Here is a 21,352-nt window from a genome sequence, read left to right as displayed (position 1 = left end):
CAGGTTGTTGGACTGCTAATTGCGAAATTAATGATCGGACTGCGTGAAGTCAAACAATGGCCACAAAGCCAACGCCAATCGAGTCGCTGAATTGGCAGCCACAATGGGAATTGCGCAGCAGTTCTGAAGCGAAAAGTTTTAGTTAAGACAGGAAAAGTTGTAAATGGCAATTAGCCGGCGAGAAAGTTGATATGTCTTAGGGTACGTGAACAAGCCGGATTTCCCCTTTAATATTTATGATGCGAATGGAAAGTCAGGAATGGCTCACTTTTACCATCAATTTGTTGGATTAGTTAATAACCAGAAGGCAGCCAATTCATTGCTAATCTTCACAAGCAAAGGACTCTAATTAAGGGAAATGGTAAAAACTGATTCAGTTTAGCATTAAAAGAACAATGCTATATGGCCAGAAGAGAGCTTGAGAAGCAAAGTAATTGTGAAAGCTACTTGGCCCGGCCAAATCCTAACAACAAACTGTTGTTGCCAAGAATGGAACATACAGAAAGTGATTACAAATGAAGAGTGGCAATGCCAAAGAATGAAATAATTGCACAGGAAGAAAAATATGATAATCTATAAGAAGTATTAGTGTAACTTTATAGAGAATCATGTAATAAGTTGACTATGATATTGTAAAGATATATCACTTTATTAAAGCAACGTTGTATAGCAAATGTTAAGAATATTTTTCTTACTGCTTAGGAACAAACAATAGCTTTTCTTGGAGAGTCGAGGAATGAACGGATGAGGCTGTGCGTTCGGGGAAGTACCGCCCTATGCCAGGAGCACTAATTACGCCCGGCGTACAAATGGCAGCGGCAAATGGCAACTGTGGCGACAACGGAAGCTGCAGCTGGCTCAGTCTTGACTTGGTTAACAAAGCGAAAGCAAAAATAATAGCACCACTACGACATAAAAAAAAATAAAACAACCAAAACCAAAAACAACAAACGACAACAGAGTACCAAATACCAACAAAGAACTAGCTGAGGCTGCTAAACAAAAATAAACCAACAAGGGTATCTGAGATCCAACTTTAAAAAAATAAATGCAACAACAAAGCATGATTTAAGATGCTGTGTTGCTTTTGCAACTTCGTTCCTTGCCAATTTCTGTGTTGCTCCATAAGCCGGAAACCATAAAAAAGCAATTCGTTATTAAAACTGCATAACCATGAGCAGAAAAAAAATATCCAATGTGGGGAAAGAAGACCAAAACGAAGTCCTTTATACACTAGACTTTTTAGGGTTCACAGAAATCAGAATAATTTAAGAAGGAGGCTAAGCCAACATGGCGTATGAGACATTTTTCATTTTTAAAAAGATCAAATAATATTTTCTAAAAGTGTTTAGTAAAGAAATTTGTATCTGAAAGGAGAACTATGATAAAATCCGTTTCTTGATTCTTGACTTTTCTATAACAGTTGTTATTTCAAAGCCCACATGGCGTATGAGCAATAAAAGTATGTCTATTGAATTTTACATTTAATATTTCAATCTCCCTTTATGTCAAGTCCTTAAAAAGGATTTATCCTTTTGATATCGATATCTAAACTCATAAATAATTTGAATTTTTGTATTTGTAAGCCAGGCACTATCCTTCACAAGCGATTTGTATTACCCACTTTGGAAAAGTGGGGGAAAAACGCTGGGAAAGTATAAAGCGGCAGGAGGAGCCGTACAATGCATATTGATAATGCACATAACAGCCATAAGTAACTGGCATCCTGGCAGACAAACGTGACCCGACCGACCGACCGACCGACCGGTTGGAAAAGCTGTAAAAGCAGAAACGAGGAGCACAAGAAAATGAGGAGAAATGCTTGGAAAAACCGAGTCAGAAAGGGATAGGAAATGGAAAAGGGTGAATGGAGAAAGAGGGTGGGTGAAAAGCAAATGACATGCAAATAAATGAGAACAAAGGGATAAACGAATGGCCCGGCCAGTTGAAGTTGGCACTGCATTTGCTATTTGCCATGGCATTCATCGCATCGTCCGTTGCTTGCAACTTCCAGCCATGCCATAGCAAACGAGCCGCATAATTTTTGCCGACTGCACTTTGCGGCCAAGGCGCCGGATACGGCTGTCCAGCCTGCTCTCCCAGCTGCCTCCCTCCCTATCCATCCATTGCCCTCCATCCGGTCCTCTGATGGTTCCTGCTTTAATGAAGTATAACGCGACCAAATGAATGGCGTATTAAGCCAACGTCGCCTTGCCATCCACAGCAAGAAAAGTTAATTGAATATCGATTTTGTATAGAAATAATTTCACAAACATTCATTACAAGATTCATTCGTCAAAGTATATTAAAAGTAAACATACACAGATCCTTATAAATTAATTAAAAATTACTTTATAATGGAGTAAGGTAGAAACTAGTTATAAAGTGGTTCTTAGGCCTAAAAGAATATAAAATGTTAACGGATTAACCTTCTTAAACTCTTTAATTCTTAATTATAAATATTTTTTCGAGTGTCTCCATTGAAATGTAAGGATAAATCAAGGTGGATTGTGGCTGCTGGTGCAGTTACTTCTGCTCCCGCTGCTGTAATTTGCGACTGGAGCGGGAAACAATATTTTTCCATCCGCCCTGGTGACCCGATACAATAAGCATAAATAACATAAGCATGGAATATGGAATATGGTATATGGTTTATGGAATATGGCATATGGAATGCGGCTGCCAGCTGTAATAGACAGCGAATGAACCGGATGACAGGAGAAGTCCATAGACCTACCATCTGATCCTGGTCCTAGTCCTGCTCCTAGTCCCTCTTGTGGGGCCATCATCCTGACTGGGCCAGCTCTCTCTTGTTGGCACCCCCGTCTTGGCCTGATTAATGCCTGTTTGTTTGCATGGCCGTGTATCACTAATGGAATTCACATGTTGGGACATGACTGATTATGTACACATTAGTCGACTGATTTGCAATTCCAAGTGTGTGTCTATGTCTGCGAGTGTACGAGTGGGTGTTTTGAGTGAGTGTGTCATGTCCTGTTGGCGGCCAACTTTTCCACCATATCATAGTAGTCCAGAAAACAAAGTTGCAAGCCGTATTAGCTGTAAGCCTAGCGATGGTAGAGGATAGGACTTTTCAAGTGGCTAAACTAAACTTATTCAATAGACACAAATATCTGATAATTACTAAATTTTTTGGTTAATTATTAACTTATTTTTTTAGTACCTTAGACTAATTTTTTGTTGCCTCTGTTGACAATTACATATCTAGGCTGGTTTCCATCGTCACAGGCCGCCGAATGACTAAGAGTACGTGTGGCACGTGTCCTGTCACCGTGCACCACCTGCAACACCCGCCAGCCCTGCGCCCCCCCTGGCCACCGCTGGTGAATGTCCTGGCATGACTAAGCACATTATGGAGGATCCTGCCGGCGCTAATTGGCAGCCGCTTTTGTGCTCGCCGTGTTCGTTGCCTTCTCCTAAAGCAATTTTGCGTGCTCGATAATTTGCTTAAGGCGATACGAAGTGGAGTGGAAATGTGTGGGTTGTCAGCGTGCGGCATGTCCTCCAGCCAACCACTAAGTGCAGTTCAGTTATTTTAATAGAATTCTACAAAAATTTAAAAATACTAAACATCTTCATCCTTTTGGTCCTTTAGATGTGGTCCTGACAAATGCAACTTCGAATGCAAATGGAGAACTATACAAACCATGACTTAAGCTTCCAGCGGCGTCATTTCCAGCTTAATTGAGCATGTAACAAGCACAGCTTTTGCTTTTAACTTACACTCCACGTGCCAAGGATATGCAAACAAGGAGGCGACTGGGGGGGTTTCTGATTTCAAGCAGGACAACTAAACCAAACTGTGCCAAAATTCTCTCCCTCCCCAAAATCCCCCCCAGCGCCCGAGGGTTATGGTACTAGGACTCGTCTATGTTTTGTCTATGTTTATGTTGGCTGCCACAAGGACTATATGTTTAAACTCCTGCAGGACACGCACACACACACTCGCACACAGTTTATGTTTGGTGTGGGAAAAAATTCGGTTGCAGGTAGTGCTACTAGCAACTAGCTTACCCCTTCTCCAGTCCTGCCACCAACTAATTGGCAGTCCTTCCACCATAAAGTATTATCCCCCCAGCTAAATTCCACCACAAAGGCAATATTTTTCCCGCTTTTCTTTTGCCTCCACGTTGCGGAAATCAATCAATTTCCTGCGTAGACTTTCCCACCATTAACTGACAAAGAAATATGTGAAGTATTGAATAGTTAAACGACAATATTGATTATAAACCGCAGGTTGGAATTTTTTTTATATATTTCTAAAGAAATATGCCAATATTCTAGTATAATTTTTAAAGAGTGAGAAGCAGGTTCTTCAAACCCTCAACAAGAACTCCATTTATTGTAGAATTTTAATAAAAATGGACATAAGAAAAGCGTATAAAACTTTTTAGAAATCTGCATCCTGTAAATAAAATTATATATATATCAAGGTGAGAAATCTATATTTTCAAGACAAAACTTACCATATTTTTAACAATATATACCATCCAATGGGTTTATCCTAGTAGACTCTTTATATCCTTCTAGATATCGGAATAATATGCACCTCCATCATCGACATTTCCAGTAATCCCGCCTCTTGTCACAATTAATACCTACAAAAAGAGAAAATCCACTTACCCTGTTTTGATAAATCACCTCCACGGTCAGGTATCCCACCAAACCGATGATCAATAGAAGTAACATAATATATAGCTTTGCCCTGGCGCATAGAAAACTGGAGTAAGTGAAACCCACGACAAAGCCAACTGACTCAAACAGTCGATAATTGGAGAAGGCAGCCTCCTTGTGTCTCCGGAAGAGAAGACCATAGAAACCATTGATCTGGGTGACCCAAACGGCATCACCGATGCCCCAGATCCCGGCCAGGGCATAAAACACGATCGGATATTGCGGCTCAGGCCGCCAGTAGAGCTTGAAGCCAATTAGCATGGTGTTCGCGGAGGCTCCGATAAATATGATCGGCGAGCGTCCCACATACTTCATAATCCAGCCAAAAAGCAAGCAGGATATGGAATCAAAGACTCCCCAGCTAATCATTACAAAACCAATCATATTAACGCCCATGGCACAGGATACAAAGGCCTGGGTATATTCTGCAGCGATCCAGGCCTGCTCCAGGCCGATATAGATGGTAAGTGGGATGAGCAGTTGCTGGTTGGGTCGTTGCATCTGATGGAATGTTGCGAGGATATAGCTCTTGATCGAATTATTCTCGTTGTTGGCCCCCTTGCGACCCTCACCATAACGCTTGAGAGGATCCAGGAATACGATTACCATAATAATAGCCACCGTCACACAGGGCAAATATATTAAAATTAATGTGAAGATATCCTTATGATGAGGCTTCTCAATTTTTGGGCCATTGCTTGGGCAATAGTTGGCGCCACAAGACGAAAAGTTAATGATTCTATTTTCTGATTCCGTGGATCTAAGAACTGGTTTTTGGATTTAAAAAAAATTAGGGGATAGTGTTGGAGTTCAGGCACTGAACAAAAACGCAGATGACTAAATCGTGAGAATATGTTTTGGTTTTATAAGCCCTATTTATATTATAACCTAGCCTTAACTTACTTTACCTTACCATACTCACCCTACTCACCTGCTCCATTTACTTGGAAAGTATCACTTGGCATCAGTCATCCCAACACAAATTTGAAGAATACTTAATCCCGGAGAGTTCATATTCCTGAGATTGTTGTTGACTTTGTGGAAGAACTTGTTGGATGCTTTTTGATTTGTTTTTTTCAATACCCATTTCCTGTTTTTGTCAACGCAGCCAACGCACAGAAATATTTGTTTATTTTTCCGAAATTTGTTTCATGGCACATCAGAGTCTTAATAAATACTAAAAAGCAATGATGAGCTGGTGCTGTCGGGGCACAAAAGCCATCAAATCCGACAGGCGTTCCTCCTTATTCCATCTAAAACTCTAGAGTCCGGAGACCGTGGTCCGGACTCCGCAGTACGGCCCGGAGTCCTTGGTCCGGAGCCACCAAGAGCTGACTATGACGCTGACGAGCTGCTGCTGAGCTGTGTGCTGTGCAATCCCAATGGATTTGCTCGTGCGTGTCGACAAGAATTTCAATTTGCAAACAATAAATTTGAGCAGCCAGTCGCTCCTTGGAGAACGACGACCGTTGCCGCAAAAAATACACAAAATAAAGAAAAGGACAAGAGCAGAAAAAAACAACAAAAAATATAGGCAAATATAAAGAACGGACTCTGAGCTATGTTTAATAAAGAAGAAATATTTTGCTTTTCACTTTGGCATCGTGTTGCAAGTGGCAGGTCCCCATTCCACCCAACTCCTACACCAAGCTCCGTTGACAATCCGCTCCTTCAGTTTATTCCAAGCCAAAGCCCGACAAATAGAATTAGATGCCGAATTAGGAGCGAAAACAGATTCAACTTGATTTTAAGTCAGATTTCTGTTGCGAACTGTGGGCAGTGAGAAGCGAACAGCGAAGGACTTTAAGCGGCCAGGACGCAAACGGAAGCGAAGGACAAAAAACGGAAATGAATCAATTTCCGTGCTGGCAGACCATTAAAAACTACAAAGCACTTCAAGGAACCAAGATGAAGTAAAGTAATACGAGAAAACACAAGAAGCTGCAGTCTTTGCATGAACGATGACCTATGACTCGGGGAAGTTGCGAGGTTAATGAGATTTCTCCACAAAGTTGCAAACAAATAGGAAACTGAAAAGCCGCAATATGGCAGAAAAACAAACACGAAGACGAAGCAAGAACTTTTATAATTTATATAATTTATTACAAATTATGCTTTATGCTTTTCTCCAACATCAAAACCAATACAAAAAACCAAACAAAAAACATTTAAAATTTGTACGCATTAAATCATCATATTAGAAAATACAGATTTTTTTGCATTTTTGTTTTCAGAATCATCCGACGAGTTCAATAGGTCGCGGTAGATGGTGTAAATGACACAAATGAAACCAAATTCTATAGCTATAAGAAATTAAATATTAAAATATATACAAGAAAATAAATATTAAAGTAAAAACTCACCCATGGTAAGCAGGGATATCATAATATTGGTCAGAGCTTCGATGGCATCTCCCATACATAGTTCGTAGATCCACCAGAAAATAAAAAGGACATCAAAGGCCAGCCCACAGGCGCACCAAATCAACCAAATTATCATCAATTCCGGCTTGTGCTTAGAAAAGTTTTTGAAATTATAAATCTATAACAATAATTAGTTGGTAAACAAACCAAAGAAATGCCCGTGATCATTAGGAGAGTAACAACAATCCAGACATTTAGCATCACCAAGTAACTCCAGAATATACAGTCGTTTTCGGCATTACTGAGCTTGGCTCTGCTCATAAGGACTTCCAAAGGATTATAGCCAGTTTATTGGCTTAAATTTAGTTATACTCACTTGGCAATGATCTTCCTTTTGATTTAATGGGATCTTCGGCAGATCCTTTGTCTGCCAGCTCTGCCAAGCGACGACGTCGCATCAAAAAAAACATGAGAGCTTCGAAAAACAGGACTCCCGCTATGTCCATCCAGCCAATGGCCAGGCCAAAGGCATGCAATGCATCCATCATTTTAAGCTGGCTTTTAGTCGTTACTTATAGTGATATTAGTATGAACATTTTTTGTAATGACAAATTTTGAAAAGGTATTCCAACTTTTAGGTTATGGAACAAGATGATATCCTCTCACAAGGATACATCATACCTTAGGTATATACTGTTGCATATTTTGTCCACCCTTTTCATATATTCATCATACGCCCTGTTGCTCCTCGTTGGAAAAACTTAAGCTGAAGAGGAGAGCTGTTTAAAAAGGTTTTTACCGCACCCCGGGGGACTTCAGGAGATGGGCTGGTACTTCCTTGGCCCGAGTTGCAAATGAGCGCGAAAAAAGTAAATTATATTTGTCAACGGGGGATTCCCCCATCTCCGCACACTCCCAGGACGAAGAGAAATGGTTGTGTGTGCGTGTGTGCCTCTGTCGCACGTATTTCATCAGCCTGACATTATATACATATATAAATATATGCATATATAAACTGGGATGTCTCACTTTTTCTCTGCATAAATAGATGCGACAACCGTAGCTGAGAGACTGCGGCTGCTGCTTCCCTTTCCGCTTAAATACTCTGTCTGGGAAGTGTCAAGCACACTTGAAAAGAATTTAAATATTAAAATATATGATTTTTTAAGGGAAATATTATTCTAGACTTAAGTATTCTTAACCCTCCATCCCTTATACTTTGCCACAACAGTCAATATTATATATATTTCTTCCAAAACCAAGATGGTTCAAAGTGCAAAGTGGTTATTGATATGTGCCTATGTTATAGGTATTTTCGATCTGGTTAGTGCTGTATTCTTTTTTCTAATCAGCCTTAAGACAATATGCAATCGGGTAAGAAATAAACTATTAATTTTAGACTACAAAATAATAGAAGCAATATTTTCTTTCACAGCTAAGTTGGCTAAGCATTTTTGCAGTAACATTTGGCCTATTTTGGATTACTATGATAATTATGCTTCTAGTGGGCATTCATGGGGTATCAGTAAGGTCTCTTAAATATTCTTTCAATTTAAAAAACCATATAGCTTGCAGGGTAAGCCCCGATGTGTAAGAGCCTGGATAATATTCTGTTGTGTTGGCATTCTTTTCGAAATGTGCTTGATTCTCTATGCAATTTTCAACGAAAGCAGTTTTCAAACGGGTTTGTTGAAAAATTGCGTCTTACTGACGGCGGGATTGGGTAAGTTAATCTCAATGTTCATTGAGATTCACTTAAATTCATTTAAACCATTCAATAATTATTTATTTATTAGCTGTGGAATCCATGTTCTTGTATATTATTTACCGCTTCTATGTGACTATGGACTTTTGTCAAAACTGTCAAAGGCCCAAGCCGACTGTTGATCCATGCGAAGAGATAAAGATTATAGAAAGTCAGGAGAAGGCCAAGAAAAAGCCAATACCAAACAGGCGCAGAGTGAAAATAGTTGAAAAAAGGTTAGAAGGAAAACAGATTGTGAATATGCCTTCGCAACCACTCAAACTGAATCGATCTCCTGAAGTCTCTTCGAAATGAATGGAGGCAATGAGAAATATACTTTATATTTTTGAATTTTATTTTATTTATTTTAAATATAATTTTGATTCCTTCTAGAGCATTCAAGTCTTCGCATTTATGTTCTGCAAGTATGTCCTTTTCTTGATTTTTCCTTGACTGCGACTGCGCAAATTATTTTAAAAGGATTTTGTGTTTAACATTGACACACGCCAGTGTATGTGTGTCTGTGTGTGTGTGTGTGGCATCCTACATCCTTAATATGATAAAACTTAAAGAGCTTTTGTTTTAGCTAAAGGAAACTGCGCTTTTTAGAGCACTTAGCCGGAAACAGTACGATGCTTCTTATGGCAAAAAATATATTTCAATTTAATTAAGAATATGTATTAAAATAACATTTAATCCACTCCCTTGCGCATTTGTTTTTGGAGCTCTTTGAGAACCGCCTTATCTCGTTTCATGCGTTCCTTGGCCTGTTTCTCCAGACGTTTCAGCTCCTTCCGATCCATGGGCTTATCCACCTCATCTTCAAACTCCACCTCGCAGCCTGCCGCTAAGCGAGGATGTTCTTCGTGCTGAGGTGCCGGAGGACTCAAGCCAATCATATCCAGGTAAAAAAGATAAACAATATAAACGAAAGTCATCTCCACAGCTACAGACAGAGAATATTCATTAGAAATAAACTTAATAATCAAGAGTATATCTACCTAATCCCACAAAAGGCAGCACAGTGATCTTAACACCATCCCAGTTCACCGATATGGCCAAAGTCAAGCCATATAGCAGTATTACCCCATCTAGGATAATTCCCAGACAGGTGAACACCAACCAAAAGCGAACCAATCTCAGTTTTCGCTTGTAGACTCCCACAAGTAACACGATGATTATGAAAATCCAGAATATGGTAAAGAGCAGTGCCACCATGGCTGTCCAGTTTCCCTAAAGAAAATTAAAACTTTACTAGAAAATATTCATTAATCCAAGTTATGCCGCTCACATGCTTTGAGAACACAATGGCCGAGATGACGGCAAAGAGCAGGGCGGATATCAGGTCCAGCAGACCGATGCAGTAGGAGCAGGGTACTAAATAACCATCAGGGTGCGACTTCATTGCCCAGGCCAAAGTTCATCACACAGCACAGCAGTATAGTTGGAGTTTTGGGACTGGGACTTGGACTTGGTTTGGAAATGAGCCGGCACCGGCACAAGCACAGTCACAAGCTATGTTGTCTACTAAATCAAAGCTATAATGATGATAAGCACGTACTTTCCAGGGGGGTGACGTGGGGGTGGTGATGGCTATATTCTTGGATGCCTGTTAATCAATGCCGTTTGATTGCCAAAAGTCCCAACCAAAGCACAGTGGTTGCCAAAAATAAATACCATTTGAGAATCATACAGTCTTTATGGAGCAAATATTTCAGTAAAGAAAATGGATACTATTTAAGATACTATTTAATTATATTTTCAGATGTTTTCTTATCAAACTATATATTTTTTTTAAGAATAAAAATCACTACATTTTATAGATAAGTATTTTATTAATTTCCCATTAAACATAATATTCTTTTTTAGTTAGAATCCCATCCTGGAGGCACTGTTTCCACATTATCCCTAATGCAATTATATTTTAGTTCCCCCAAAAAAAAACTAATGGTTCATGGAATCCCAAAACCAATCTATACCAATGTGAATTGCTCCTCCCACTGCCCACCGCCAGCGACGATGTGACAAGTTTGTGCGACCATCTGTCCGCTCTTCATTTATGGCATTTGTTTTGTCAGCAGGCCCTGGAGATTGGATTGGCCGTGTTCCCTGTTCCCGTAACCCCCGGATTCCCTGAAATGCCTGAACCTCGGACCCCCCCGTTGACAACGTGACTGACTGGCTACTGACATCGAAGGAAAATAGATGGAAAACTGCCTAAGTCAATTATTATTATTGTTTGTGCGGAATAGGGAATATATTTTGGTTCTCCCACTTGTCCGGTAAATTGAAATGTGCCAATTACATGAAACATATAATATTTTATTAAATTTTTGCTTTTTTTGTGACCATTTCTTACATATATTTAATGCTAAGATTAGAAACATCCAGTAGCCAATATTAAAACAAAAATATATTATTTATTTTCATTAAGATGTTCTTTCAATATTGTTATTTTTTTGAAAAATATATTTAAAAAGTGAAGTTATGAAACAATATTAAATATTCAGATATAAGATTACTTTCTAGATTTCTTCTTTTTGGAACTGGACTTACTTTTATGTGACTTATGTTTCTTTAACCAATCACCTATAAACAATTTGAGAGTTTACATTAAAAATTAAAATATTTTTAAGAGTTATCTTACAGCAAGTGTTCTTGGGCTTATCAGCCATAATCTTATAGTACCAATACACAAGATATATGCAGATGCTTTCAATAACTGAAATGAAATATTAAAATGTTTTATATCAAATAGAAAAATAAATGCAATTTAAACTTACATATTCCAATAAAAACTATAGAGAACTCTTGGAGACGATCCCAGTCTATGTTTAAGGAAGTCATAATACCATAAGCAAGGAATATTATATCAATACCAAAGCCAACTATAGAAAATAAAAGCCAACATTTAATCAACGTGGGTTTGCGCTAAGGATGGAAAATTGTTGGAAATTTATAAATTTGTTAACTAATATTTATAGCTTCATACCTTCCAAAGGCCTACGATCAATGTGATAACAATTACGACCCAGAAAAATACACTGATTACCGCCAATACAGCAAAAAAGCTAAACTATAATTTGATTTGAATGGAAAACAATTTTTTGCTTAGGATATTTGTCCATGAAAAAACTTACACTTTCAACCAGCAGCATCATGGCACTTATGGTGAAGTATAAAGCGTGCAACAAATCGCAAACAGCGATTATGTAGCATATTTTTGGCAATTGATCATGAATAAATTTGCAAGCAGATTTATTGTATTTCTTCTTGTCGTGACTAGAGCTCTTTTTTGTCGCATGCTTCTTTTTCGCCGAACGCTTCTTGTCGGCGGTCATAATTTTCGAATAAAATATATAGATTTCTACTTTAAATGAACATAAAATCAAAGCACTTGGGACAACATTTTAATGTATAACAAAAATTACAGAAAAAAAAATTTTAAACTACTTCTATATTTTTACGGGGAATTTTCGGCGGTGCAACGGTTACCAACACTGAACTTAACATATTTAAGTTTAACAGAATGTTATTAACAGAGAAGATTTAGAGAGACCGTTAGTCTTAGCAGTAGTAAAACCCCTGACGTTTTTGGAGGGACTTTTCTTGAGTTTATTTACATTTTAGTTTCCGGTTTATGCTTAGTTTAGTCGTCCTGAATCCAAGATGCCCATATTAGTAAAAACGTGAGTAACTAGGCAACGACAAAAGTTTATAATTATAAGGAAAATGCAAAGAAATATGAACCATGCTTATTTCGCTTTGTGGTGCAACTTCCACCCAGTTATTTGACACTCCAGCTGGTCACACTGGACTAAACAGTTGACTTGGAGCCGATTTGACAATTTTTTTTTAAGTTTTTGTTTAAATGGGGCCGCCAAAAAAGTCCAAAAAGGATCGCAGTGGTGGCGAAAAGTTCGGTGAGTGAATGGAATATGGAAAACAGTGGAATTCCACTGTAACTCTATGGGTTTTGCAGCCAAGAAGCGGCGTGAGGATGAGGCCTATGCGCAACTTGTGGATGAAAGTGAGACGAACGACAGCGTCGATGCCACAGAATCGGATGGAGTTCCGGGGGCAGCATCCAAAAACGCCGAGACAAACGATGAACAGATAAACACTGACGAGTACGGGGCCAAGGATTACCGGGCACAGATGCAACTGCGACAGGATCACGGAAATCGTCCGCTCTGGGTGGCGCCCAATGGTCACGTCTTCCTGGAGTCATTTTCGCCGGTCTACAAGCACGCACATGACTTCCTCATTGCCATATCAGAGCCAGTGTGCCGCCCGGAACATATCCACGAGTACAAGCTAACTGCATATAGTTTGTACGCAGCCGTGTCTGTGGGCTTGCAGACCCACGATATTATTGAATATCTGAAGCGGCTGAGCAAAACCAGCATTCCCGAGGGCATCCTTGAATTTATCCGATTGTGTACCCTGTCCTACGGAAAGGTTAAGCTGGTGCTCAAGCACAACAAATACTTTATAGAGTCTCCGCATCCGGAGGTATTGCAGAAGCTTCTTAAGGATCCGGTTATCCAGAAATGTCGGCTCATTCGCAGCGAGGGCGAGGGCTTCATTCAGGGCACTATGGATGGCAAGGCTATCACTCAGTTTGGCACTAAGCTACCACCGGCTAGTGGTGCCGACAAGCCACCAGAAGATCCAAACGCTGCAGCACCTGGAGCCGCCGACGGCGCCACAGTGGTGCCCGAGGATATCACCGATTTCTACGAGAAGATTGACAAAGAAGAGGAGGACGAGGACGAAGCAAACCTGAAGACAGTTTCCTTTGAAGTAGCCCAGGAGAAGATCGAAGTAATCCAGAAGCGGTGCATTGAAATTGAGCATCCACTGCTGGCGGAATACGATTTCCGTAACGACACCAACAACCCGGACATTAACATAGACCTCAAACCCGCTGCAGTTCTGAGACCCTATCAGGAGAAGAGTCTGCGCAAGATGTTTGGCAACGGAAGAGCCCGATCTGGAGTTATTGTACTGCCTTGTGGTGCGGGAAAGTCTCTCGTGGGGGTAACCGCGTGCTGTACGGTTCGCAAGAGGGCTTTGGTTCTATGCAACAGCGGTGTGTCCGTGGAGCAGTGGAAGCAGCAGTTCAAAATGTGGTCCACAGCCGACGATAGTATGATCTGTCGGTTCACATCTGAAGCAAAAGATAAGCCAATGGGATGTGGTATTCTTGTGACCACCTACTCCATGATCACGCACACCCAGAAACGGTCCTGGGAAGCGGAGCAGACGATGCGCTGGCTGCAGGAGCAAGAATGGGGCATCATGGTGCTGGATGAAGTACACACTATTCCCGCAAAGATGTTCCGTCGCGTACTGACCATTGTGCAGTCCCACTGCAAGTTGGGATTAACTGCTACACTGTTGCGTGAGGACGACAAGATCGCTGATCTTAATTTCCTGATCGGACCGAAGCTTTACGAAGCCAACTGGTTGGAGTTGCAGAAGAAAGGCTTCATTGCCAGGGTGCAGTGCGCTGAGGTGTGGTGCCCAATGTCGCCGGAATTCTACCGCGAGTATCTGACCACTAAGACTTCCAAGAAGATGCTTCTCTATGTGATGAATCCCTCCAAATTCCGAAGCTGCCAGTTCCTTATCAAATATCACGAGCAGCGGGGCGATAAAACAATCGTGTTTTCGGATAATGTTTTCGCTCTCAAGCACTATGCCATCAAGATGAACAAGCCCTTCATCTATGGACCCACTTCCCAGAACGAGCGTATCCAAATCCTCCAGAACTTTAAATTTAACTCTAAGGTATGGAGCATGGAGCCACTTTTTAAGGAAAATATAAATAATCTTCCTTTCAGGTTAACACAATTTTCGTGTCGAAAGTGGCCGATACAAGTTTCGATTTGCCCGAAGCCAACGTCCTCATTCAGATCTCCTCGCATGGCGGCTCCCGACGTCAGGAGGCCCAGCGTTTGGGTCGTATTCTGCGTGCCAAGAAGGGCGCCATTGCCGAGGAGTACAATGCCTTTTTCTATACCCTCGTATCACAGGATACCATGGAGATGAGCTACTCTCGCAAGCGTCAGCGGTTTTTGGTCAATCAGGGCTATAGCTACAAAGTGATTACCCACCTCAAGGGAATGGACACGGACTCGGATCTGCTGTACGGCACTCACGACGAGCAGGCCCAGCTGCTGCAGCTAGTGCTCTCTGCTTCCGATTTGGACTGCGAGGACGAGAAAGTGCCTGGAGAGCCAGGATATCGTCCGGGTGGCTCTGGTGGCACTACCAAGCGAACTGGCGGGCTCAGTTCCATGTCGGGCGGAGATGATGCCGTTTACTACGAGCATCGCCGCAAGAATGTTGGCAGCGTGCATCCCTTGTTCAAGAAGTTTAGGGGTTAGATGTAAGCTGTTTTTGTAAACTGCTGTGAAGCCTGAATAAAATTCTTATGAAGCCAAATTAAGTTTATTTTTTATGCTAATTATTAGTTTTAGTTTTAGTTATAGCTATAGTCTTTTGTATTAAAAATTAAATACTACATTTTAGGCAAAGTTCTGGCAAAGGCGATTGGGCCATCATTGAACTGCAAGGTGATCTGGAAGTCAGAAGCAATCAGGACATGCATAACCAGTTCATTGGCGATCTCTACTACAACAAATATGGGCAACCTGTGAGTTTGTTTAATAAATATTATTTATTCCCCGGAAATAATAAAAATCTCCTTCAGATTCTGATCATAGGCCACCACATCCTTCAGGGTCGCGAACAGAAGCTGGAGAAACCCTTTGCCGTGCTGGAAAAATCAAAAACAAACGAGGGCGAACGCCTGCTGGACACCAGCATCGCCACTCAGGATATGACCCAACTGAATGCCACCTCGGGAGCTGAACGCACTGTCCTGGATCACACAATTGCCCAGGAACACAAGACTCGGCAGCGAACCGAGTACACCGTCCGCGCTGTTTGCACCAAAAAATTAATCTTCAAGTCCCGGCCGAAACCCATTATCGCCAATGTGGCCAAGACCGTTTAGCTGTCTTTTTAAAAATATATACTTTTATTTACTTTTTATGATAATGTATTTATAATGGGAGTCACTCAAATCAAACAATTTCCATTTCGCGCTCAATGCCCACGAATTTGAGCTGCTCTGTGGGTCCGTATCTGTAGTCAAAGAAGAGCTCCTCGCCGGGCTGAATGGCTCGCTTGGCAAAGATACCGATTCGATGGTCACCGGTGACCATCATCACCTTGGCATAGCAGTTGGGATTAATTGAATGATTGGCAAATCGTATTTTGTTGCCCTTTCGGGTGGCATCCACCACGAAATCGTTGTTAAGATTGAACAGGAACGAGCACATGTACTTGTCATACACCTTGCCACGACGATCTGCTTCATCCTGAGAGATAATCTCACCGCAGTATTCTGAGATGAACTCGTTCTTCTGAGCGCCTTCCTTGAGGAAGATGCCCCAGCCAGCAATGTCCGAGGGTGCCATCAACAGGTGTTTATCTGAAAGTAAGAGGATTTCATGTTAAACCTTTCATTTTCTTTATAGAAGTTGTGGAATTCTTACGCAGTCCCCGCTGCACGCACACATTCTTGCACGTGATCTTCTGAAGCTTGAACTGATCCGCTCCGCACGCCTGGCACAGATCCGGATCACATTCACGCACCGCCAGATAGCAAGGACACTGTTTCGTGTTGCACTGAGCCTTGCAGCGACATCCTGGAAAGCGGTTTTGACAGTCACTGCTGCAATTACAGAATTTCTCGCAGAAGTTCTGGGTCTGGATGCAGGAGCAGTTCATGTCGCAAGGACCTGCATGGTCGCAGGGCGTATAATTGTATACATGGTTTGAGGACGAGTCCTTCTTCAGTTGGATCTTGCGGCAGTGCAGTGACCACAGACGCTGCTTCTTCTTCTTCTTTCGTGGTGGGGTAAAGTCCTGACGGAGATCCTCGAAACTGAACTCGGCTTCCTCTTTCTGGGCAAACTCGTAGACTTGGCGGCAGGTCTTCGTGAGCATATTATGTGCGATGGCACAGTAGTTCTTCAAGTAAACTTTGTGAAGGACCCGGAACAATGCCTGATCGGCTCCAGTCCAAACACACTGACTGCTGGTGGTGTTCATCATGCCAGCTGGGGGTAGAGGTAAAGGATTAATAATGGTAGGATTATTATGAGGAGGTCTTTTAGGCTCACCCATGATGGAGTTTATCTCAGCCACGGCAGCACTGTTTACAGTCAGGCCATTGTCCTTGCTGTTCTCGGGATTAAAGTCCTTGTTGCTGAACTGGCTGTTGCTGTCGTTACTGTCCTCCGAGCTGGCCTCATTGCAGGAATCAATTGGAGGAGTTTTGCTATCGGCTGCCAATTTTTCCTTCATGCCATCCTAGAAAAAAGAGAAATAATAAATATTTTATACTGTTTTATTATAATTATTTCCAAAAACTCACAATCAACATGTAGCAAGAGTTTCCACAGGGATCTGCAAAGGTCTTCAGCTCGGGATAGCGACGTTTCTGCAGATTGGGGCCGGCATGTCCTTGCAAACCTGTGGGAAAAGATAATCAGGATTAGCAGGATTCTGGTTTAAAAAAAAAATGACAAATGTCCATGAAACACTTTTGGGTTAGCATGAGAGAATTCAGTTATTTAAGAAGAAATATATTATGAATAACATAAATGGGGTACATGTTTAGCTACGAGGAAGCAGCTCTTAAGTTAATTAATTATACTGTTTTAAAATTTTATTGGCTGCTAACGCGTAAATAAAAATGCACCCAAAATGGTACAGAGAAAGCCACGCATAATGAGGTGAGTGTACACCAAGAAATCAATTTAGAAACAAGACAACGAAGCCAATTATCCACAGGAATGGGTATGCTTATATCATAGACGGCAAGATGAGGTATGCGTGGATGCGGAGGCGAGGGCGAAGGCGAAGGCATGGACGGGCTAACGGCATGAGTGTGTGTGCATGTGGTTATCGGAACAACAACTACAACAACGACTCACCCTGCACATGGTGACCTAAATTGCAATTCAATACAAGTATATTTTTTTTGGGTATTTAAAATGGTTTAAAGAATTTTTGTTTTTTTTTTTTTTTGGCAAGAATATTTGATTTCCAAAACAAGAAAAGAAAAGCAAAAACAAAACGTAAAGTTATTAGGTAAGTAACCCAGCTGGAAGCAGATTCCCATGATTCAACTTACGGTGCAGGAAACAATCGTATTTGAAGCATCGCCGACAGAACAGAGTGTGGAAGGAGTGCATGGTCCTCTCCCTAGAAACGCTCTCGGCCTTGGTCCCATCTATGTTTGGAGTACATTCCTGCGGACGCTCTGGATCCTGATGCTCCGTAAGCTCAATGTACCTTAGGAAGGAAAAAATCCTTGTAAAATATGATGTCTATTTTATGTGGGAGTTGAAAATACTTTTCTTTAAGCTCCTGCGCTGTACCCTTGTCTGGAAAGTTGGCGCTGATGGCCTGGAATATAATTGGAGCTGGAAAAGGCAACTTGTTCTTGACCTCTTCTGCAGCCGGCTTGACATCGGCCCCGTCATCTTTCTCTGATTCTTCCTTTGCTTTTTTCTCCACCTCAACCGACTCCGCTTTTTTCTCCACACGTGTGGGAGACGACGTATCAACATCAACCTCCTCATCGTCAGATTCATTTTGTTTCACGGGATTTTCCGCTTTCACAGAGGTTCCTGGGGTGGATTCCTCCAGCTCTTTGCTGTGCGACCGCATCAGTGCATGAACCAGCTCCACAAAGATAGCATCGTCCATAAACGAGGGATCCTTGTCGCCGTGCACCTTGCCATCGTAGTTCTTGATCAGCTCCTCAATGAACTTGCCGTCCTTGTCGAGGACCTCATCCCCCATGTAGGGAATATTATGGAGAACTGTCTCATCCTCGACCATGAAGTTCTGTTGAGTGGGTGCCCAGGTGTACATGGTGGGGATGGGTGTCACCGCGTTAATCACGCAAATGGGCACCCTTTGGGGGCCACTGGGAATGCCATTGTAGCTGGTCACCTCCGCCCGCTTCACACAATCCACATGCGGGGGATCGTAGGGCTTTGCCTGCCATACCTTCGACTCACAATAAAGGTCCTGCACGTTATGGTTGTGCTCATCCCTGGAAAATGGAGGTCCTAAGTCATTTTCATTCCAGACACCTCATTCCCGCGCTTACCAGTTCTTTATCCAAGCCTCCTTTATTTCGTCGGCGCGTTTGTAACGCTTTTGCTGTCTTATTTTAATGTACTCTGATTTGACCCTCCTCTTCCATTCAGGGGGAACCTTTGTGTTACTCATTTTTATGTTTAAATCGAGTAAATTCTCCGCATTTAAACAAAATATATGGCTTTTCGGACCTTATTATCACGACCGCCTTTTTTACAGCCAGCTGCTTTAGTGTGACCGTACAATTAACAGTAGAAGACCGTAGGGTAATTTCAAGGATATTATTATGGCCTAAAACTCAATAAATTAAATAGATTGTTTAATTTTCTCTTCATATGACCTTAATTTTAGCATTTAATTTCTTTAAGCAGATTGCTAAAACCAATATTCCGTAAGCGGAGCTACTTAGTGAACCCCCAACTACGCCCATGGGTCTTAGTGCTGGCTAACTACACCTGCCGCAGTGTTGGCAAACGGGGAAAATCATCAAAAACATAAAAACAGGAAAAACTATGAAAATCCCATCAAAATCTTGGCAAATACGCAAAACTATATAAGCTGGACAAATTTAAACACATAAAAGCCGCCACGAGCATCGAGGAAATAGCTGCAATGGAACCATCCGCTTGTGAAGGCAAGTCATTCGCTTAAATCCGTATACCCGGCAGTGACTGACTATGTTTACCACCTAAACCCTACCAATAACCACATTTGTTTTCATAATTGTTATATCTCTTGCAGATCTTAAGGCATTCGAGCGGCGCCTCACTGAAGTGGTTTCATCGTACCGGCCATCAACGTTCCGCTGGCGCAGTAAGTTGGATTACTTAGTTTTGAACTTAGTCTTGACTAAGTTTAATAACAGCATCTCTTTTAGTTGTCCTCTCCGCCATGTCGATGTGCACGGCCATTAGCGCCTGGTACTGGCTACGCGACCCGCGCACTGTCTCCGTCCCGCTTACGGAGTCCCTATGGATTCATCCCGTGTTCACAATCGCCACCCTGACTCTGAGTAAGATTCCTTCGGAAAAAATGCTGTACAATGGTGACATGCACAAAAACTGTAGCTATCCGGGTGATGGGTTATAGAACCGATATACCCATTCAATGATAAATTCTGTAACTTTTCTAAAAGTTAAACAACTTAAAATAGCTTTAACCCTGTTACCTGTGACTATAACTATCTTAAAGTGTTTCATTTTTAATGAGAAATAGACTTTCAATAACTAGATTTCCAGTTTAGACTACACTTTTTGTCCCAGGTCTCTTAAATAAATATACTTCAATTTATGACATTTTTTGTCAATATTACTAACAATAGTATTTTTACCTCTCCAGTCGTGCTCTTCATCCTGGGCATACAAAAACTGGTGATAGCTCCGCAAATTATCACATCCCGAACGCGGACAGTGCTCGGGGACTTCAACATGAGCTGCGATGACACGGGGAAGCTGATACTGAAGCCACGCCAAAGCAATAACAACAGCACCTGAGCCACTCGCTTCCAATGACAATCAATTAGTTAATTTCTTTACTATCACTTACCCTTTCCTTTTCGACCCTATCTTATGTTATACCGGATACCCTAGATTTGTAAACGAAATTATTGAATGTGCCCCTTCTTCACTCTTTTAATTTTTAATTATAGAAGCTCCATTGTACAAACAAAAAAAAATGAGAAAAAAACATTGTTAAGATTTAATGTGTTTCGTTATGGCGTTACCCATCGCTGCCAAATACAACAAGCAACATTTAAAAACTTAATCATTTAGTAGCTAATGAGTTACCTGACGATTGTGCAACGACAAGTGTTTTTCTTTTGAGATTAGTCCCCAAATTAAGGGCTCACTTTCTGTATAAATAGAAAGGCGAGCAGCTCTTCCAGCATCAGAAGCAACCGAGCAATCTGTAAAACAACTCAGCCTAAGCATGAAGTTCCTGTTCCTGTGCACTCTCCTCCTGAGCGTAGCTCTCTTCATGGCTGCTGGCAAGACAAGATCTGTGAACCCGCCGGTTTGGTGAAAAACTAATTTGTTTTCCAACATTTTTAGCCACTTCCAAGAGCAGCGATAATGCCAAGGACGATCACTCCCGCCACCATCAGGTTGTGCGCAGCCTGCGCTTCGCCGCCGACGACAAGACTCCGCCCAAGCACGATGATGTCGCCTGCTGCGGTTAAGCAGAAGGACACTAAAGGCGTGAGACAACCTTCCTCCAACATTAACACGCCTTAAAATAACAATAAAGAAGCAATTTTGAAAAATGTACAAGAGATAGTTCTTTAACTAAAGAGGGGCTTAAGATCCACAGCTTTTAAAGGATAAGAAAGGATACCAAAAAGGTATCCTTATTGAAA

At 41.5% G+C, this 21,352-nt stretch overlaps 10 protein-coding genes across 14 annotated transcripts; 5 read left to right on the top strand and 5 right to left on the bottom strand.

Moving 5' to 3' along the window:
* Positions 1-4,274: 4,274 nt before the first annotated feature.
* On the bottom strand, positions 4,275-5,936 carry LOC6506465 (UNC93-like protein). 2 transcript variants are annotated; one of them, XM_001957782.4, is made up of 3 exons: positions 5,627-5,936; positions 4,488-5,462; positions 4,275-4,426 (listed from the first exon to the last, which is right to left on the bottom strand). In XM_001957782.4, exons 1-2 carry the CDS (start codon positions 5,658-5,660, stop codon positions 4,576-4,578), a joined length of 921 nt encoding a protein of 306 aa, XP_001957818.2. In that variant the 5' UTR covers positions 5,661-5,936; the 3' UTR covers positions 4,275-4,426; positions 4,488-4,575. The 2 variants fall into 2 exon arrangements, with proteins under 2 accessions (XP_001957818.2, XP_044570435.1); XM_044714500.1 differs by having other exon boundaries at positions 5,618-5,934.
* Positions 5,937-6,862: 926 nt separating this feature from the next.
* Positions 6,863-7,722, bottom strand: LOC26515574. The gene is made up of 4 exons (XM_014910259.3): positions 7,435-7,722; positions 7,266-7,384; positions 7,059-7,209; positions 6,863-6,998 (listed from the first exon to the last, which is right to left on the bottom strand). The coding sequence occupies exons 1-4, from the start codon at positions 7,604-7,606 to the stop codon at positions 6,880-6,882; spliced, it is 561 nt and encodes a 186-aa protein (XP_014765745.1). The 5' UTR covers positions 7,607-7,722; the 3' UTR covers positions 6,863-6,879.
* Positions 7,723-8,266: 544 nt separating this feature from the next.
* LOC26514829 lies at positions 8,267-9,158 on the top strand. 2 transcript variants are annotated; one of them, XM_014910183.3, is made up of 4 exons: positions 8,267-8,432; positions 8,494-8,577; positions 8,634-8,781; positions 8,855-9,158. In XM_014910183.3, the coding sequence occupies exons 1-4, from the start codon at positions 8,322-8,324 to the stop codon at positions 9,115-9,117; spliced, it is 606 nt and encodes a 201-aa protein (XP_014765669.1). In that variant the 5' UTR covers positions 8,267-8,321; the 3' UTR covers positions 9,118-9,158. The 2 variants fall into 2 exon arrangements, with proteins under 2 accessions (XP_014765669.1, XP_014765668.1); XM_014910182.3 differs by lacking the exon at positions 8,267-8,432 and having other exon boundaries at positions 8,627-8,781.
* Positions 9,159-9,413: 255 nt separating this feature from the next.
* Positions 9,414-10,347, bottom strand: LOC6506464. Its single transcript, XM_001957783.4, has 3 exons — positions 10,094-10,347; positions 9,804-10,035; positions 9,414-9,748 (listed from the first exon to the last, which is right to left on the bottom strand). Exons 1-3 carry the CDS (start codon positions 10,205-10,207, stop codon positions 9,495-9,497), a joined length of 600 nt encoding a protein of 199 aa, XP_001957819.1. The 5' UTR covers positions 10,208-10,347; the 3' UTR covers positions 9,414-9,494.
* Positions 10,348-11,205: 858 nt separating this feature from the next.
* LOC26514296 lies at positions 11,206-12,231 on the bottom strand. The gene is made up of 5 exons (XM_014910115.3): positions 11,943-12,231; positions 11,795-11,878; positions 11,586-11,733; positions 11,450-11,524; positions 11,206-11,391 (listed from the first exon to the last, which is right to left on the bottom strand). Exons 1-5 carry the CDS (start codon positions 12,141-12,143, stop codon positions 11,321-11,323), a joined length of 579 nt encoding a protein of 192 aa, XP_014765601.1. The 5' UTR covers positions 12,144-12,231; the 3' UTR covers positions 11,206-11,320.
* Positions 12,232-12,344: 113 nt separating this feature from the next.
* Positions 12,345-15,867, top strand: LOC6502842 (chromosome transmission fidelity protein 8 homolog). Its single transcript, XM_001957785.4, has 3 exons — positions 12,345-12,491; positions 15,343-15,466; positions 15,524-15,867. The coding sequence occupies exons 1-3, from the start codon at positions 12,472-12,474 to the stop codon at positions 15,827-15,829; spliced, it is 450 nt and encodes a 149-aa protein (XP_001957821.2). The 5' UTR covers positions 12,345-12,471; the 3' UTR covers positions 15,830-15,867.
* On the top strand, positions 12,566-15,255 carry LOC6493467 (general transcription and DNA repair factor IIH helicase subunit XPB). The gene is made up of 3 exons (XM_001957784.3): positions 12,566-12,725; positions 12,785-14,598; positions 14,652-15,255. Exons 1-3 carry the CDS (start codon positions 12,674-12,676, stop codon positions 15,195-15,197), a joined length of 2,412 nt encoding a protein of 803 aa, XP_001957820.1. The 5' UTR covers positions 12,566-12,673; the 3' UTR covers positions 15,198-15,255.
* Positions 15,831-19,259, bottom strand: LOC6506463 (histone-lysine N-methyltransferase E(z)). Of its 2 annotated transcripts, XM_014909290.3 has the most exons (8): positions 19,007-19,259; positions 18,242-18,949; positions 18,020-18,180; positions 17,820-17,834; positions 17,258-17,355; positions 17,004-17,193; positions 16,374-16,940; positions 15,831-16,309 (listed from the first exon to the last, which is right to left on the bottom strand). In XM_014909290.3, exons 1-8 carry the CDS (start codon positions 19,126-19,128, stop codon positions 15,900-15,902), a joined length of 2,271 nt encoding a protein of 756 aa, XP_014764776.1. In that variant the 5' UTR covers positions 19,129-19,259; the 3' UTR covers positions 15,831-15,899. The 2 variants fall into 2 exon arrangements, with proteins under 2 accessions (XP_014764776.1, XP_001957822.1); XM_001957786.4 differs by lacking the exon at positions 17,820-17,834.
* A 187-nt stretch (positions 19,260-19,446) lies between these two features.
* On the top strand, positions 19,447-20,760 carry LOC6493468 (nuclear envelope phosphatase-regulatory subunit 1 homolog). 2 transcript variants are annotated; one of them, XM_014908913.3, is made up of 4 exons: positions 19,447-19,630; positions 19,738-19,809; positions 19,862-20,008; positions 20,335-20,760. In XM_014908913.3, exons 1-4 carry the CDS (start codon positions 19,609-19,611, stop codon positions 20,487-20,489), a joined length of 396 nt encoding a protein of 131 aa, XP_014764399.1. In that variant the 5' UTR covers positions 19,447-19,608; the 3' UTR covers positions 20,490-20,760. The 2 variants fall into 2 exon arrangements, with proteins under 2 accessions (XP_014764399.1, XP_001957823.1); XM_001957787.4 differs by having other exon boundaries at positions 19,448-19,630; positions 19,874-20,008.
* An 86-nt stretch (positions 20,761-20,846) lies between these two features.
* Positions 20,847-21,263, top strand: LOC6493469. Its single transcript, XM_001957788.4, has 2 exons — positions 20,847-20,983; positions 21,048-21,263. Exons 1-2 carry the CDS (start codon positions 20,926-20,928, stop codon positions 21,173-21,175), a joined length of 186 nt encoding a protein of 61 aa, XP_001957824.2. The 5' UTR covers positions 20,847-20,925; the 3' UTR covers positions 21,176-21,263.
* Positions 21,264-21,352: the final 89 nt, after the last annotated feature.

Source organism: Drosophila ananassae, chromosome 2R (assembly GCF_017639315.1).
Source record: "Drosophila ananassae strain 14024-0371.13 chromosome 2R, ASM1763931v2, whole genome shotgun sequence".
Classification (NCBI taxonomy): domain Eukaryota; kingdom Metazoa; phylum Arthropoda; class Insecta; order Diptera; family Drosophilidae; genus Drosophila; species Drosophila ananassae.
This window is presented reverse-complemented; position numbering and strand designations above follow the sequence as displayed.